This window comes from Lethenteron reissneri, chromosome 66 (genome assembly GCF_015708825.2).
Source record: "Lethenteron reissneri isolate LAM-NWPU_2019-01 chromosome 66, ASM1570882v1, whole genome shotgun sequence".
Classification (NCBI taxonomy): Eukaryota; Metazoa; Chordata; class Hyperoartia; order Petromyzontiformes; family Petromyzontidae; genus Lethenteron; species Lethenteron reissneri.
The window spans coordinates 3,913,157-3,927,311 of record NC_083844.1 but is presented as its reverse complement, the minus strand read 5'-3'; the positions used below and the strand labels follow the sequence as shown (position 1 = coordinate 3,927,311).

Here is a 14,155-nt window from a genome sequence, read left to right as displayed (position 1 = left end):
CCCCCCCCCCCACCGGCTCGATGACGTCCTTATTTAACTCGGTAGATGACGTCACACACAAAAACTCGCCCACGAGTGACATCATTACCGGTGTTAACAGCGGTCTGAGTGACGCATTCAAACATGGCTAGCCGATGACGTCACTCGAACGTATTTTTGTTACCCTGATTAACAACGCAAGCATATTCTTTGAGTATTTCGGTAAAGCTACGTAGATACATTTATTTTTACTATTTTTAATTATTTGATCTTTCTACGTGGCTTTACCGAAAGACCCACAGAATATTAATTCCTGCAGTCACGAAAGCTTTAAGTCACAGATTTAACAACGCAATCGTCTGTTACCCGCTTATGACGTCATCACCAAACTCGCCCGAACCTGAATCGATTCACCGGGTTCAGTCGTCTGAGTGACGTCACGTCCGTTAGCGGTTCCGATGACGTCACTGGCGAAAACCGGTCATGATCTCACTGAAAAAACTGGTTATCGACGTCATCTTGATCCTCTGACGTAATGTCATCCGAGATGGCGCGGATCTGACGTCACGCGGGTCCAGCCGTCGTTAATGTCACTGAGATTTTATAAAATAACGGTGGTTGATGACGTCACCCGAGAAAACTCAACTTCTCCCCTGACGTCATGTCCTTCGTGCGGCGCACGCGGGAGGTGGGGGTGCTGTTGACGTCACGCGGACTCCGAGGTAGGTGGGGGGGGCTCCTTTGCAGACGTCACTGGTAAGAAAAAAAAACCTTGGTTAATGACGTCAACCAGATACTTAACGTCTTCCGTGACGTCATGTCGCCTGTACGGGGGGGGGGGGGGTTGGCGTGACGTCACGTAGGCCCTGGGTGGGGAGCTGCGCTAGAAGAAAGATGGCGGCGAGCGGCAAAAGGTTCCTGAATTTTTATTTCTCATTTCACCTCAAGACTCTCAAATTCATCTCTCTTTCTCTCGCTCTCTCGCGCTTTCTCTCTCTCTATTTTTATTTTATATATTTTTTTTAAAATCTGAACGCAAAGGTTGTTGTGGTTTTTTTTAAAGTCGTTTACCTCAGCGTTTAACCGCTCCCCGTACATCGGCATTGTTTAACACGACCAATATCATTATATAGTTGTTTTTTATTAAACCCTACATTACGGATACTTTAATATCGTTACGATGTTGACGACGACGACGATGATGATGATTGATGTTTAACGATGGATCCGTTTGCATAACTCTTACCCCGGATAATCTCTCGGTGACTTATCACGATAATCACATTTTTATACAGAAATATCTCCAATTAAATATTATCACCATCATCAACGTCTCACCACCGCCACCCGCTAGTATCGCTTTCAAATCGGAGTTGTTTACCAAAACACCGCTCGTTTCTTCAGCGCTTCGCTGAGCTGTGATGACGACAGTAGCCGTTAGGTCCGTTGACCGAAACGTCGCCTCATGTCCCCGCACGATTTGAACAACAACGATCATCGTGATATGATAGCAGCAGCCACAGGGTTGAGCTGTCGTCAGTTGTGATAAGCCAGGTGAAGAGGCTTGTGAACAAGAAGCTACTACAAAACTCAGTGGGACCTTACTGTCTGGTAACAATACAACATAGTTGAGTTATAGTATGGGTCTCGATGAGTATGGGTGTCTGTGGGCCTTTGTGGGTTTCTGTGGGTCTCTGAGTCTCTATGGGTCTTTGTGGGTCTACATGAGTCTGTGGGTCTATGGGTCTCTGCGCGTCTCTGTGGGTCTCTATAAATCTCTGGATCTCTGTGGGTCTCTGTGAGGCTCTGTGGGTCTATGTGGGTCTATGTGGGTCTACATGAGTCTGTGGGTTTCTGTGGGTCTCTTCAGTCTCTGGATCTTCATGGCACTCTATGAGTTATAGTATGGGTCTCGATGAGTGTACGGGTCTATGTGGGTGAGTCTCTGAGTCTCTGTGGCTTTGTGTGGGTCTCTAAGTCTCTTGAGTCTATGGGTCTCTCACTATGTAACACGATTTTTGTTCCTGAGTAGTAAGTGCTTTTTTCTAATTGCTTATGCCTCAAAAGTATAGAAAATGGCTATCCCCCACAATCTTTGCTTTTGCGACCAGAACTTTATGCGAAGGATTGACAAATGCACACCACGTTTTCTCATTGAAAATAGATCAATGTAAAAATATCACTGTCCTGGTCACTAAAGCAAAGTTTGTGGAGAATAATAGCCATTTTCTGTACTTTTGAGGCATAAGAAATTGGAAAATAACACTTACTACCCAGGAACAAAAAAAATTAAAAAATGTTACACAGTGTTATTAATAGTGGAGTATTAGCTTGGCTTTTGTGTCCTGGTCACAAAAGCAAAGTTTTTGGGGAATGATAGCAATTTTCTGTACTTTCGAGGCGTACGCAATTAGAAAATAACACTTGCTAAACAGGAACAAGAAAATGTTTTGTTACACAGTGTTGTCTGTGGGTCTATGGGTTTCTGTCGGTCCTTGGGTCTCTGGATCTCAATGAGTCTGCAGCTTTTTGTGGGTCTCTGTAAGTCTCTGTGAGTCTATATGGGTCTCTATGAGTCCGTACAAACACGCGTTTAGAGTATTGATGATTTAAATTTAAAGCTTTCGTGACTGCAGGGATTCATCTTCTTGGTTCTTTCGGTAAAGTCACGTAGAAGGGAAATGATAAAATAAAAATAAACCATATTAAAATAATTCTCACGACGTTTCGGCCACAACGCAAGCAGCCGTGCTCAGGTGAAGAACAGGTCTTTCGGACAAAGGAATTTGCATATCAAGTAGCATATTTCCCATAAATATGATACATTCCTCTTGATATGCAAATTCCTTTGTCAAGGCGCTCTTCCCCCTCCAACCCAGCTTAAATATACGCTGCCAAGCCTGGTGGTGTTTCATTCAGACGCTGTCTTTCGCGACAGACCTGTTCTTCACCTGAGGACGGCTGCTTGCGTTGTGGCCGAAACGTCGTGAGAATAATTTTATTATGTTTTATTTTTTTATTATTTTATTTTCCTTTACGTGACTTTACCGAAAAAACTAAGAAGAGTATTGATGATGATATCAGCCACTTGGCTGAGCTGCTATTAGTTGCGACAGGTCAGGGCTTCTGAACACGAAGCTACATCGCTCATACTCTCTGGTTCTTTCGGTAAAGTCACGTAGGTATAAAATAAAATAGCTCAAATTTCGATTTAAAGCTTTCGTGACTGCAGGGATTCATCTTCTTGGTTTTTTCGGTAAAGTCACGTAGAAGGGAAATAATAAAATAATAAAAATAAACATGATAAAATAATTTTTAAATATTTTATTATGTTTTATAATTTTTATTTTATTATTTCCCTTCTACGTGACTTTACCGAAAGAACTAAGAAGATAAAATAGCTCAGTCGGGGCCTTACTATCTGGTAAGATAAAAAATAGTTTAAAGTTATTTGTTTACCTTTCCTTTACTTTACACTCCTGTCACGTTTGCGTCTATTTGTTGTTATGTTCTGATCCCCCGACATTTGTGGCAAAGAGCTTTATAGCTCATCGGATTCCTATGGTAAAAATACTGATTTCTGATTTATGTCGGGCGGGTGGATGGTTGGTTGGGTGTCGATTCAGCACGAGCCGTCGGGAGTCTGTAGGTGTCCGCACATGCGCCCCGTCTACCGGCGGTACGGCATCGTCGTCTACGTCAACAACAACGGCGTCGTCAACAACAACAACAGCAGCATCGTCGGTTCACCAGTGCGAGTTCTGCCCCTACCGCACAAGGAAGCGGGACAACCTCACGGTCCACCGGCGCACCCACACGGGCGAGCGGCCGCACGCGTGCCCTGTCTGCGGCAAGGCCTTCAAGCAGCTGGGCGCCCTGGCGGCCCACCGCACCGTCCACACGGGGGCCAGGCCCCACGTCTGCACCACGTGCGGCAAAGCCTTCGCCCACGCGGCGGCCCTGGCGGCGCACCGCACCGTCCACACGGGCGCCAGGCCCCACGCCTGTGCCGACTGCGGTAAGGCCTTTGCCGACTCGGGCGGCCTCCTCCGCCACCGGCGCATCCACACGGGCGTCAGACCGCACGCGTGCCCCGTGTGCGGCAAGGCCTTCGCCCAGTCGGGGGGCCTCAGGGCCCACGCCAGGGTGCACACGGGCGAGAAGCCGTACCCGTGCGGTGTCTGCGGCAAGGCCTTCGCCCACGCGGCGGCGCTGGCGGCCCACGGCACGACGCACACGGGCGCCAGGCCGCACGTGTGCCCCGTGTGCCGGCGGGCGTTCGCGGACGCCCGCAACCTGAGGCGGCACGCGAGGGTGCACGCCGCCGACAAGCCGTACGTGTGCAGCACCTGCGGCCGGGCGTTCGCGCGCTCCGGAGACCTGCGAAGCCACCAGCGGACGCACACCGGCGAGAGGCCGTACGCGTGCGGCGAGTGCGGCGGGGAGTTCTCGCGCGCCGAGAACCTGCGCAGGCACCAGAAGACGCACGCGGCGGCCAGGGCGGCGGCCGCGGCGGCGGCCGGATCGCCGAAAGGGACGCCGACGGCCTCCGACGTCGGGGCTCCTTCGGTCGACGTCGTCGGAGAGACGAGGAGGAAGAAGAAGGCGGCGGCGACGTCTTCGGCGGCCACTGGCGCTAGAGCTTCGCCGGGAGTGGCGCTCGATGGTGTGGGAGAGACGAAGGCAGCCACCGCCCCCCCCACTGCCGCCGCCACCACCACCACCAGTGTCGGGAATTTTTCACCGGGAAGGTCGCGTGATGTGGTAGCAGGGACCGTGCCCGATGGAGGGACGATGCCCCCCGGTGTCAGAACATTGCCGGAAGGCACTCTGGACGCAGTAGGAGGGACCAGGAAGACGCCACGCAGCCTCAGAACTCCACCGGCAGTGACGCTCAGCGCGGTACCAGAGACGAAGAGGACTCCCCGAGGCATCAGAAATTCGCCAGGAGTGACGCTCAACGCGGCTAGAAAGACAAAGGCGTTGCCCCGCGGCGTGAGGACCTCATCGGGGGGCACGCCCGACGCGGTAGGAGAGACGACCCCGCCGGCCAGCGTCAGGACTTTACCGGCAAGGTCGCGCAAAGCGGTAGCGGGGACCGCGCCCGGTGGAATCGCGACGACCCCCGGCGTTAGAACTTCGCCGAGAGGCGCGCTCGACGCAGTGGGAGAGACGGCGAAGACGGCCTCCGTCGGCGTGAGGGCTTCTCGTGCGGGAGTGAAGCGCGAGGCGGCGGGAGGAGCGCCGAACGTTCCGCAGGGCGGCACGGCGACCCGACGGCTGAGGGCGGCTTCCCGTCTGGCCAGCGGGTCCCTACACCCGAAACCTACGCCGGGGGGGACGAGCGATCCGGTGCGAGGGACGACTCCCGGCTGTGAGGATTTATCAGCGGTGAGGCTCAACACGACGGGAGGGACGGCTCCCGGCGGTGAGAGTTTAGCGGTGGGGAGACTCGGCACAACACGAGGGGCCACTTTCAGTGGTAATGATGCACCAATGGGGAGACTCGGCACAACACGAGGAGCCACTTTCAGCGGTAATGATGCACCAATGGGGAGACTCAGCATAACAGGAGAGGCCACTTTCAGTGGTGATGATGCACCAATGGGGAGACTCGGCACAACACGAGGGGCCACTTTCAGCGGTGATGATGCACCGATGGGGAGACTCAGCATGACAGGAGGGACGACTTCCAGCTGTAAGGATTTACCAGCAGGGAGACTCGGCATGACAGGAGGGACAACTTTCAGCGGTGATGATTTGGCAGTGGGGAGACTGAACTTGATAGGACGGACGACTTCTGGCGATGAGAGTTTAGCCGTGGGGAGGCTCGACGGGATGAGGCGAGTGCCCTGGTTGTTGGGAGAGGTGCCCGGATTCCCGGGAGGGACATCCGGCGTGCCAGGTGGGAAGTCCAACGTGGCAAAGCCATGGAATTGCGCGCCGAGCACAGCAGTAAGAGGAGGTGGGGGAGATGGAGGGTTCCACCCCCGCGTGTTCGGATCAGGGGGGCTGCCTGACGGCTCACCGCGGCCGCCGCCTCCGCCGCCCGACGTTAGAACGTCGCCGGGAGAGGAGGCGTTCGCTTGCCCGGCGTGCGGGGAGCTCTTCGCCAGGTGGAGGGACTGCCGCAGGCACCGGAGGACACACCGCACGTCGATGGCGACGACGACCGGTCCGCTGGGCGCTAGGCCCGGCACTTGGGCGGCGCTACCGGTGACCGGGGAGGAGGCGTACGCCTGCGCCGGGTGCGGGGAGTGCTTCGCCAAGCGGAGGGACCTCCGCAGGCACCGGAGGGCTCGCCGGGAGGGGGGGGTGGTCGGCGCGGCGGCGGCGGTCGATGCGGCCGCCAAGTTCCCGCCGGCGGGAGACGAGGCCCAGCTGTGCTGCGTGTGCGGCGAGGCCTTCGCCAAGCGGAGAGACCTCCGCCGGCACCTGAGGGCTCACCGCGGCGGCGGTGGCGGAAGGGCCTCGGGCGACGTGGACGACGACGCGCCGGAGCTTTTGCCGGTGCCGTTGGGGACGCCGGCCGGCACGAAAGCATCGGCGGGAGAAGAGGCCTACCGCTGCTGCGTGTGCGGCGAGGCGTTCGCCAAGCGGCGGGACCTCCGCAGGCACCAGAGGGCTCACCGCAGCGGTGACGACGCCGAGCCGCCACCGCCGGGAGCGACGTTCGGTTTGCCGGACGTGTCGGGCGGGAGGGGCCGCCGCTGCCGCCACCACCACCACCGGTGCTCCGTGTGCGGCGGCGAGGCGTCGGCCGGGACGGCTCCCCTCGGCGCCGCCGCGCTCACGGCGATGCACCCCTGCGAGTGCCGCAGCAGCAGGAGCAGGGGGGCGGCCGCGCCGGCGAAGAGGAAGAGCAAGAAGGTGAAGCTCGAAGAGGCGAGTTTCGCGGAGATGACGACGAGGAGGATGACGACGAGGATGAGCACGAGGATGAGCACGGCGAGGACGACTACGGCGTCGAAGCGGGAGGGCGGCCGTGGGCTGGCCGCGTGGCCGTGGGCCAAGGTGGAGCGAGGGGGTGAGGGCGGCGGACCCTTTGCCGTGTCGGTGGTGAAGCGGGACGGTGGGGGGGAGAGCTCCCACCACCATCACCACCACCGTGTTGAGTTTGTGAGTTAACCGTCGCCCGCCGATCCACCCACCACCATTGTGTTGAGTTTATATTCTTTGAGTCTTTCGGTAATGTCACGTCGATAGGTTCAAAGAAAATAACAAAACATGAGTTAGCGGTCAGCTACCCACCCACTGCACTACACTACCCTATACACTACGTGACTTTACGGAAAGACCGAAAGAATATGAATTCCTACAGTCACGAAAGCTTTACGTCAAGATTTTGTGTTGAGTTTGTGAGTTTATTGTCGCCCAACCACCACCACCAGTGTTGAGTTTGTGAGTTAGCCATCGCACTAAACTACCCTGTACACTACTACGCACGATATACTCTAATACTCTATAGACGACACGATTATACACTACACTATACACTGCACCTCTCTACTACATTGTGTAATCGTTTCTTTAGATCTGCTGCTGCTTGTTGCCTTTAATATGTTGTCCTTCCCACCGCACCTCCGATTAGCACGGTTGGCTGCGTGCGGTGGTGTGAAAGAAGTTAAGCACGCACACAACACGTGCAAACTGGTGTAGATATCTCCTCTGGGCGCCTTGGGACTGTCAGGTCTGGCCAGAGGCAATGCAACGGTCGTCACCTGCTGCCGAATGTTGCGGTCAAAGTAAAACACGTGATTTGGTTACGATGGTGGTACTGCTGCTGCTGCGTTGGCACACGGTTAACGCAATTGACGAGGGTGGTTGAGGTTTTTTCCTTTGTTGTACAGTGTGGTAACGTCGCGTTCAATAAAGTGCAGTTTAGATACCTTTACCTCCTTGGACCGCCTTCTTGGTTCTTTCGGTAAAGTCACGTAGCAGGGAAATAATACAATAATAAAAATAAAACATAATAAAATACAATTCCCCTTGGACCGATTATGGCTTTTGTTTGAGTTATCGATGCTGAGAATTGTCACACCCAGAAGGCTTCTGTGTGTGTGTGCCCGATGGAATGTTGTAGTGTGGCCCCCACGTGCGCGCGCGTGCACATAGCCTGGCACAAGCGCCCTGGTGATGTGCGTGTGAGTACAGGGACTCCTCTACTTACGAACATTCAGAGATACGAACAAACCTGTCCCGTATGTCCAGTTGCCAGTTCGGAGCGAGAGTCGTGTAAGTTCGACTGCCGTGCAATAGATGGCGGCGGTGGTGGCATCTACTTCTGCAGAACGTGAAGAACCAGTGGCATCTACATCTGCAGAACGTGAAGAACCAGTCGCATCTACAGAACATGAAGAGCTAGTGGCATCTACATCTACAGAACGTGAAGAACCAGTGGCATCTACATCTGCAGAACATGAAGAACCAGTGGCATCTACATTTGCAGAACATGAAGAACCAGTGGCATCTACATCTGCAGAACATTAAGAACCAGTGGCATCTACATCTGCAGAACATGAAGAACCAGTGGCATCTACATCTGCAGAACGTGAAGAATCAGTGGCATCTACATCTACAGAACGTGAAGAACCAGTGGCATCTACATCTGCAGAACATGAAGAACCAGTGGCATCTACATTTGCAGAACATGAAGAACCAGCGGCATCTAAATCTGCAGAACATTAAGAACCAGTGGCATCTACATCTGCAGAACATGAAGAACCAGTGGCATCTACATCTGCAGAACGTGAAGAATCAGTGGCATCTACATCTACAGAACGTGAAGAATCAGTGGCATCCACATCTGCAGAACATGAAGAACCAGTGGCATCCACATCTGCAGAACGTGAAGAACCAGTGGCATCTACAGAACATGAAAAATCAGTGGCATCCACATCTGCAGAACGCGAAGAACCAGTGGCATCTACATCTGCAGAACATGAAGAACCAGTGGCATCTACATCTGCAGAACATGAAGAATCAGTGGCATCTACATCTGCAGAACATGAAGAATCAGTGGCATCCACATCTGCAGAACATGAAGAACCAGTGGCATCTACATCTGCAGAATGTGAAGAACCAGTGGCATCTACATCTGCAGAACATGAAGAACCAGTGGGATCCGCATCTGCAGAACATGATGGACCAGTGGCATCCACATCTACAGGAGATGATTCAACTTTAAAAGCCACTCCCCGTGTTTAGTGTACATGCCATGCAACCATGTTTGGAATCGACAGGCGCAAAGTTGGACTTACGAACACATTGACTTACAGACAGACCTCTGGAACCTATCTGTACCTGGTGTGGTTATGGGGAGCGGTAGTTGTAGCGGTTAAAGCGCTGCGCTACGAACCCAGCCACCTGAGTTCGATTCCCGCTCATGACCAACAACAGTGACAGCGATTATCTGAACTGGTCCTGAACCTCAAGTGAGGTGACATTATGTTAGGTAGAGGTAGCTTTACCTCAGATGAGGTAACTTTACCTTAGGTGAGGTAACGTTACCTCAGATAGAGGTAACTTTACCTCAAGTGAAGTAAGATTACATTAGGAAGAGGTAACTTCAGGTGAGATAACTTTACCTCGCGGGAGGTAACTTTACCTCAGGTAAATGTAACATTATATGAGGTTATCCGAACGTATTCACATCACTTCAGCTAATGCTCATACTGGTAGGAACGAAGTGGACCAGCCTACAATAGATTATATCGTCCGTCCGTCCGACCGTGTAGCAACATCGCGCCCTACTGCAAACACTTGGCATGACCCTACAAAAACCTTTAGACTCAGTGACGCTTTCCTGGCTAAACAAGTGTAACATTCCCTTATAATTCCCTCAGATAGCTTTTAATTAAAATATTTAAATTAATGAGGCTTTCCTGGCTAAACAAGTGTAACATTCCCTTATAATTCCCTGAGATAGCTTTTAATTAAAACTTTTAAATTCAAATTTTACTCACAGCGCCCTAAAGCCTACAGCTAGGCCTAAAGCCTCGAACTACGCCTATCACTCTCCCTTCGTATCGTACCCCCGCGTGTGTGCAAGGGAGTTCATGTTTAACAATGTTACATTCCCTGATGCTTTTAAATAGAAACATTTAAATTTAAAGCTTTTACATAAATAATAAAAACATTTAATTTTAAAATTAACTCACGGCGGCCTACAGCTAGGCCTAAAGCCTAGAACTAGGCCTCAACCTCTCCCTTCGTATCGTACCCCCGCGTGTGTGAAAGGGAGTTCATGTTTTACAATGTTACATTCCCTGATGTTTTGAAATAGAAACATTTACATTTAAAGCTTTTACATAAATAATTAAAACATTTAAATTATAAATTAACTCACAGCGGCCTAACGCCTACAGCTAGGCCTAAAGCCTAGAACTAGGCCTCACACTCTCCCTTCGTATCGTCCGATTCGGTGTAGCAACATCGCCCCCTACTGCAAACACTTGGCAGGACCCTACAAAAACCTTTAGACTCAGTGGGGCTTTCCTGGCTAAACAAGTGTAATAATACATTATGTCTATATTCTTTGGTTATTCGTTCCTACCAGCCCACCCCGCAGGGTCCTGTTATTTTTACGCTAATATTGTAATATTCGAGTAATATCGTCACGTGGTTAAATCGTTAAACACAACGCTCGCGTGACGTCACCACCTCAGTGTCGAGCCGTCGACACTTCACGCGGCAGCCTCGAACTGCACCCAGCCTGGCACAGGCGCCGTGGTGACGTCACCGTCACTAAGTGGCCAATGGCGGCGGTTGGTGGTGGTGGGGGGGAGGAGGGGGTGGGGGCGAAAAGGCAGTTGGAGGAGTAGGGGGGAGGGGGAATCGGGGGTGGGGGTGAGGGGGGGATAGGGGGTGGGGGCGGAATGGCGGTTGGTGAGTGGTGGGAGGGGGGAATGGAGGGTGGGAGGGGTGGGGGGTAACAGGAGCGTGGGGGGTGAGACGCGTGACGTCACCATGCAGTGACGTTATCAGAGTTTTTAAGTTTAAATTTTTATTCTGGAAGAATCCGATGAGCTGTGAAGCTCTTTGTCCAGTAGGGGCACGTGGTCAGAACGCCACAACAACAAACACAACACAATAAACACCGTAGCAGTGCAGAGTATAGGAAAGGTAGGCACATGACCAAGACAAATCTGTAGGGGCTTGTCATCTCGCGTGTTATCGCGGACCACGCTTCACCCCCTATAGTTTATATTATTTCTCCACAACGCGGCGTTCTTCAGGAACGCAACAACCACCACCGCGTTACAGGAGAACAACAGATCGTGAACGCGCTTCGACGATTCGTGGCAACGGCAACACAAAGCGCCACGCGCAGTCTCTTGCGACCAGCGGTGTCTGTGATGAAGGTTTTTGTCGTCGTCGTCGCTGCTGCTGCTGCTGGGTTAGATGGCGTTGGATCACAATCCTGGCACATCGCCCGATGAAACCGGTCGCCGTTGTTTGTAATCACCGGCGAAACGTCACCGGTACTCGAATTGTAAATGCTGTTGTGGGTTCACTCTCCCCGACACACAAGCGCTGTGTGTGCTGAAGTTGGAAACCAATTGGCACGTTTCGTTTACGTGACAAACCCTGACTGATTGGCCGTGTCAGGCAATGGTGGTGGGTGGTGGATTAACGACACAATGTTGATATTTACGAGATCTCTAACCCAACAACAACAGCAAAAGCCAAACCTCTGTCACGGAAAAGTGTCACCACAGAGCAAGTCGCTCCGACCTCCTGCAGATACCGGTGTAACACGATAAAAAAAATTAACCCGTAAAAACAAAGTTTTTCACTATAAATCATTTAAATGTGTGGCGGCTAGAGTCCTCTCATCCTCTGGCTTGAGATGGCTGCCACCTATGGGTCAGATGATTGCCTGCCACCATTAAGCAATTGGTAATTAATCGAATTTTTTTTTCGTGAAAATTGTTTTCACGAAAATAAATTGTCACGCACAACGAGTCTGTGTGCAAAATGTCAGCTCGATTGGCTCACGGGAAGTGGGTTAAAAAACGACCGAAAGATTTGCACGGTCCTAAGCAAGCAAGTGAACTTAATATAAAGGATTTAAAAATAACCCCTGCCCCGATTAAACCCGGGTATAGTTTGGCCCAGGCCAGAGTATACCCGGGGGGATAAAGTGTCCTCGGCTAAACTAGACCCGGGGGTTTAAACTAGACTGGTCCAGACCATACCCCCCTCCAGGGCAGAACATGCCCCATGTGAAAGTTCAAAGGCAATTATCCATACAGGGAACAGCCGACAACGAACTTCAATCGATATCTAAAAAGCGTATAAATGGAAGTAAGAATCTCAAGTTGATCAATTTAAGCATTTTTAGGGTTATTATTAAAGTTTTTCTGGTTGAAGCAATCAAAGTCTATGTAAAATTTCGATTTAAAGCTTTCGTGACTGCAGGGATTCATCTTCTTGGTTCTTTCGGTAAAGTCACGTAGAAGGGAAATAATAAAAAAAAAATATAAAAATAAGAAATTAATATTGTATATTTAAATAATATAGTATTATAATATATTAACATAATATAATAAAATAATATACTATAATAAAATAATGTTTTATTTTTATTATTTTATTACTTCCCTTCTAGGTGACTTTACCGAAAGAACCAAGAAGAGGAGATTTTTTTTTTCGATTTGAAGATTTCGTGACTACAGGGATTCATATTCTTGGTTCTTTCGGTAAAGTCACGTAGAAGGGAAGTAAGAAATTAATAATAAAACAATAAAATTCTCACGACGTTTCGATTGCAACACAAGCAATCATCATCAGGTGTGAAAACCACAGCAATATTTTTTTGCTGTGGTTTTCATAACCTGATGATTGCTTGTGTTGCAATCGAAACGTCGTGATAATTTGATTCTTACATTTTTATTATTTTATTATTTCCCTTCTACGTGACTTTACCGAAAGAACCAAGAATATAATAGATTTTAGTTTTTTACTTCATCACGTGACATTTACAGCAGCCAAATACTCTGAACGCATGTTGAGATGTTAACTACCTCTCCTGGTATACAGGAGATCGTTGGTTTGATTCCGACCCTGACGCCTGCTGTATATTTTGAGTTTGCGCGTCTCTCTCTCTCTCCCCGTGGTCGTGTGGATTTTTCTCCAGGTCCTCCGGTTTTCCCTCGACATTTAGAATCGAGATCACACGATCAGAGTATTTGGCCGCTATAAATGTCCACACAATGATAAGCCACTTCGTTGAGCTTTCATTTGCGATGGCCAGGTGGTCACGTCTGATAAAAGAGCTACTACGTATCCAGTTGGACCTTACTTGGTAAAATCCCAAGATAATTTTTGTTAGTTTAAGTTTGTACATATATATAATTTTAAACAGAATCACAAACTAATGCTCAACTTTCTTAAACGTGTAAGAGTCAACGCGCTACCACCGTGCGACATCACGCGAGCAACCGGGATGACGCAGAGAATCTCTCAACCCTTTCCCGCGTCCGAGACGTCTGCAGAGTTGCAGGGTCGGTGGGTGTCACCGTTCACGGGGTGGGTGTCACCGTTCACGGGGTGAGTGTCACCGTTCACGGGGTGGGTGTCACCGTTCACGGGGTGGGTGTCACCGTTCACGGGGTGGGTGTCACCGTTCACGGGGTGGGCGTCACCGTTCACGGGGTGGGCGTCACCGTTCACGGGGTGGGTGTCACCGTTCACGGGGTGGGTGTCACCGTTCACGGGGTGGGTGTCACCGTTCACGGGGTGGGCGTCACCGTTCACGGGGTGGGCGTCACCGTTCACGGGGTGGGCGTCACCGTTCACGGGGTGGGCGTCACCGTTCACGGGGTGGGCGTCACCGTTCACGGGGTGGGCGTCACCGTTCACGGGGTGGTAGTCACCGTTCACGGGGTGGGCGTCACCGTTCACGGGGTGGGCGTCACCGTTCACGGGGTGGGCGTCACCGTTCACGGGGTGGGCGTCACGGTTCACGGGGTGGGCGTCACCGTTCACGGGGTGGGTGTCACCGATCACGGGGTGGGTGTCACCGTTCACGGGGTGGGCGTCACCGTTCACGGGGTGGGCGTCACCGTTCACGGGGTGGGCGTCACCGTTCACGGGGTGGGCGTCACGGTTCACGGGGTGGGTGTCACCGTTCACGGGGTGGGTGTCACCGATCACGGGGTGGGTGTCACCG

The 14,155-nt window shown here is 51.5% G+C and overlaps 1 protein-coding gene across 1 annotated transcript; it reads left to right on the top strand.

Moving 5' to 3' along the window:
* The first annotated feature begins 839 nt into the window (after nucleotides 1-839).
* Nucleotides 840-8,282, top strand: LOC133359969 (collagen alpha-2(I) chain-like). The gene is made up of 2 exons (XM_061578536.1): nucleotides 840-893; nucleotides 3,606-8,282. The coding sequence occupies exons 1-2, from the start codon at nucleotides 874-876 to the stop codon at nucleotides 7,105-7,107; spliced, it is 3,522 nt and encodes a 1,173-aa protein (XP_061434520.1). The 5' UTR covers nucleotides 840-873; the 3' UTR covers nucleotides 7,108-8,282.
* Nucleotides 8,283-14,155: the final 5,873 nt, after the last annotated feature.

Bases quoted from the DNA above. Each gene is read 5' to 3' on its own strand.
- LOC133359969 (XM_061578536.1), top strand. From the start codon at position 874: ATGGCGGCGAGCGGCAAAAG. The intron at 894-3,605 runs GTTCCTGAATTT...GTGTCGATTCAG, and splicing joins ATGGCGGCGAGCGGCAAAAG to CACGAGCCGTCGGGAGTCTG.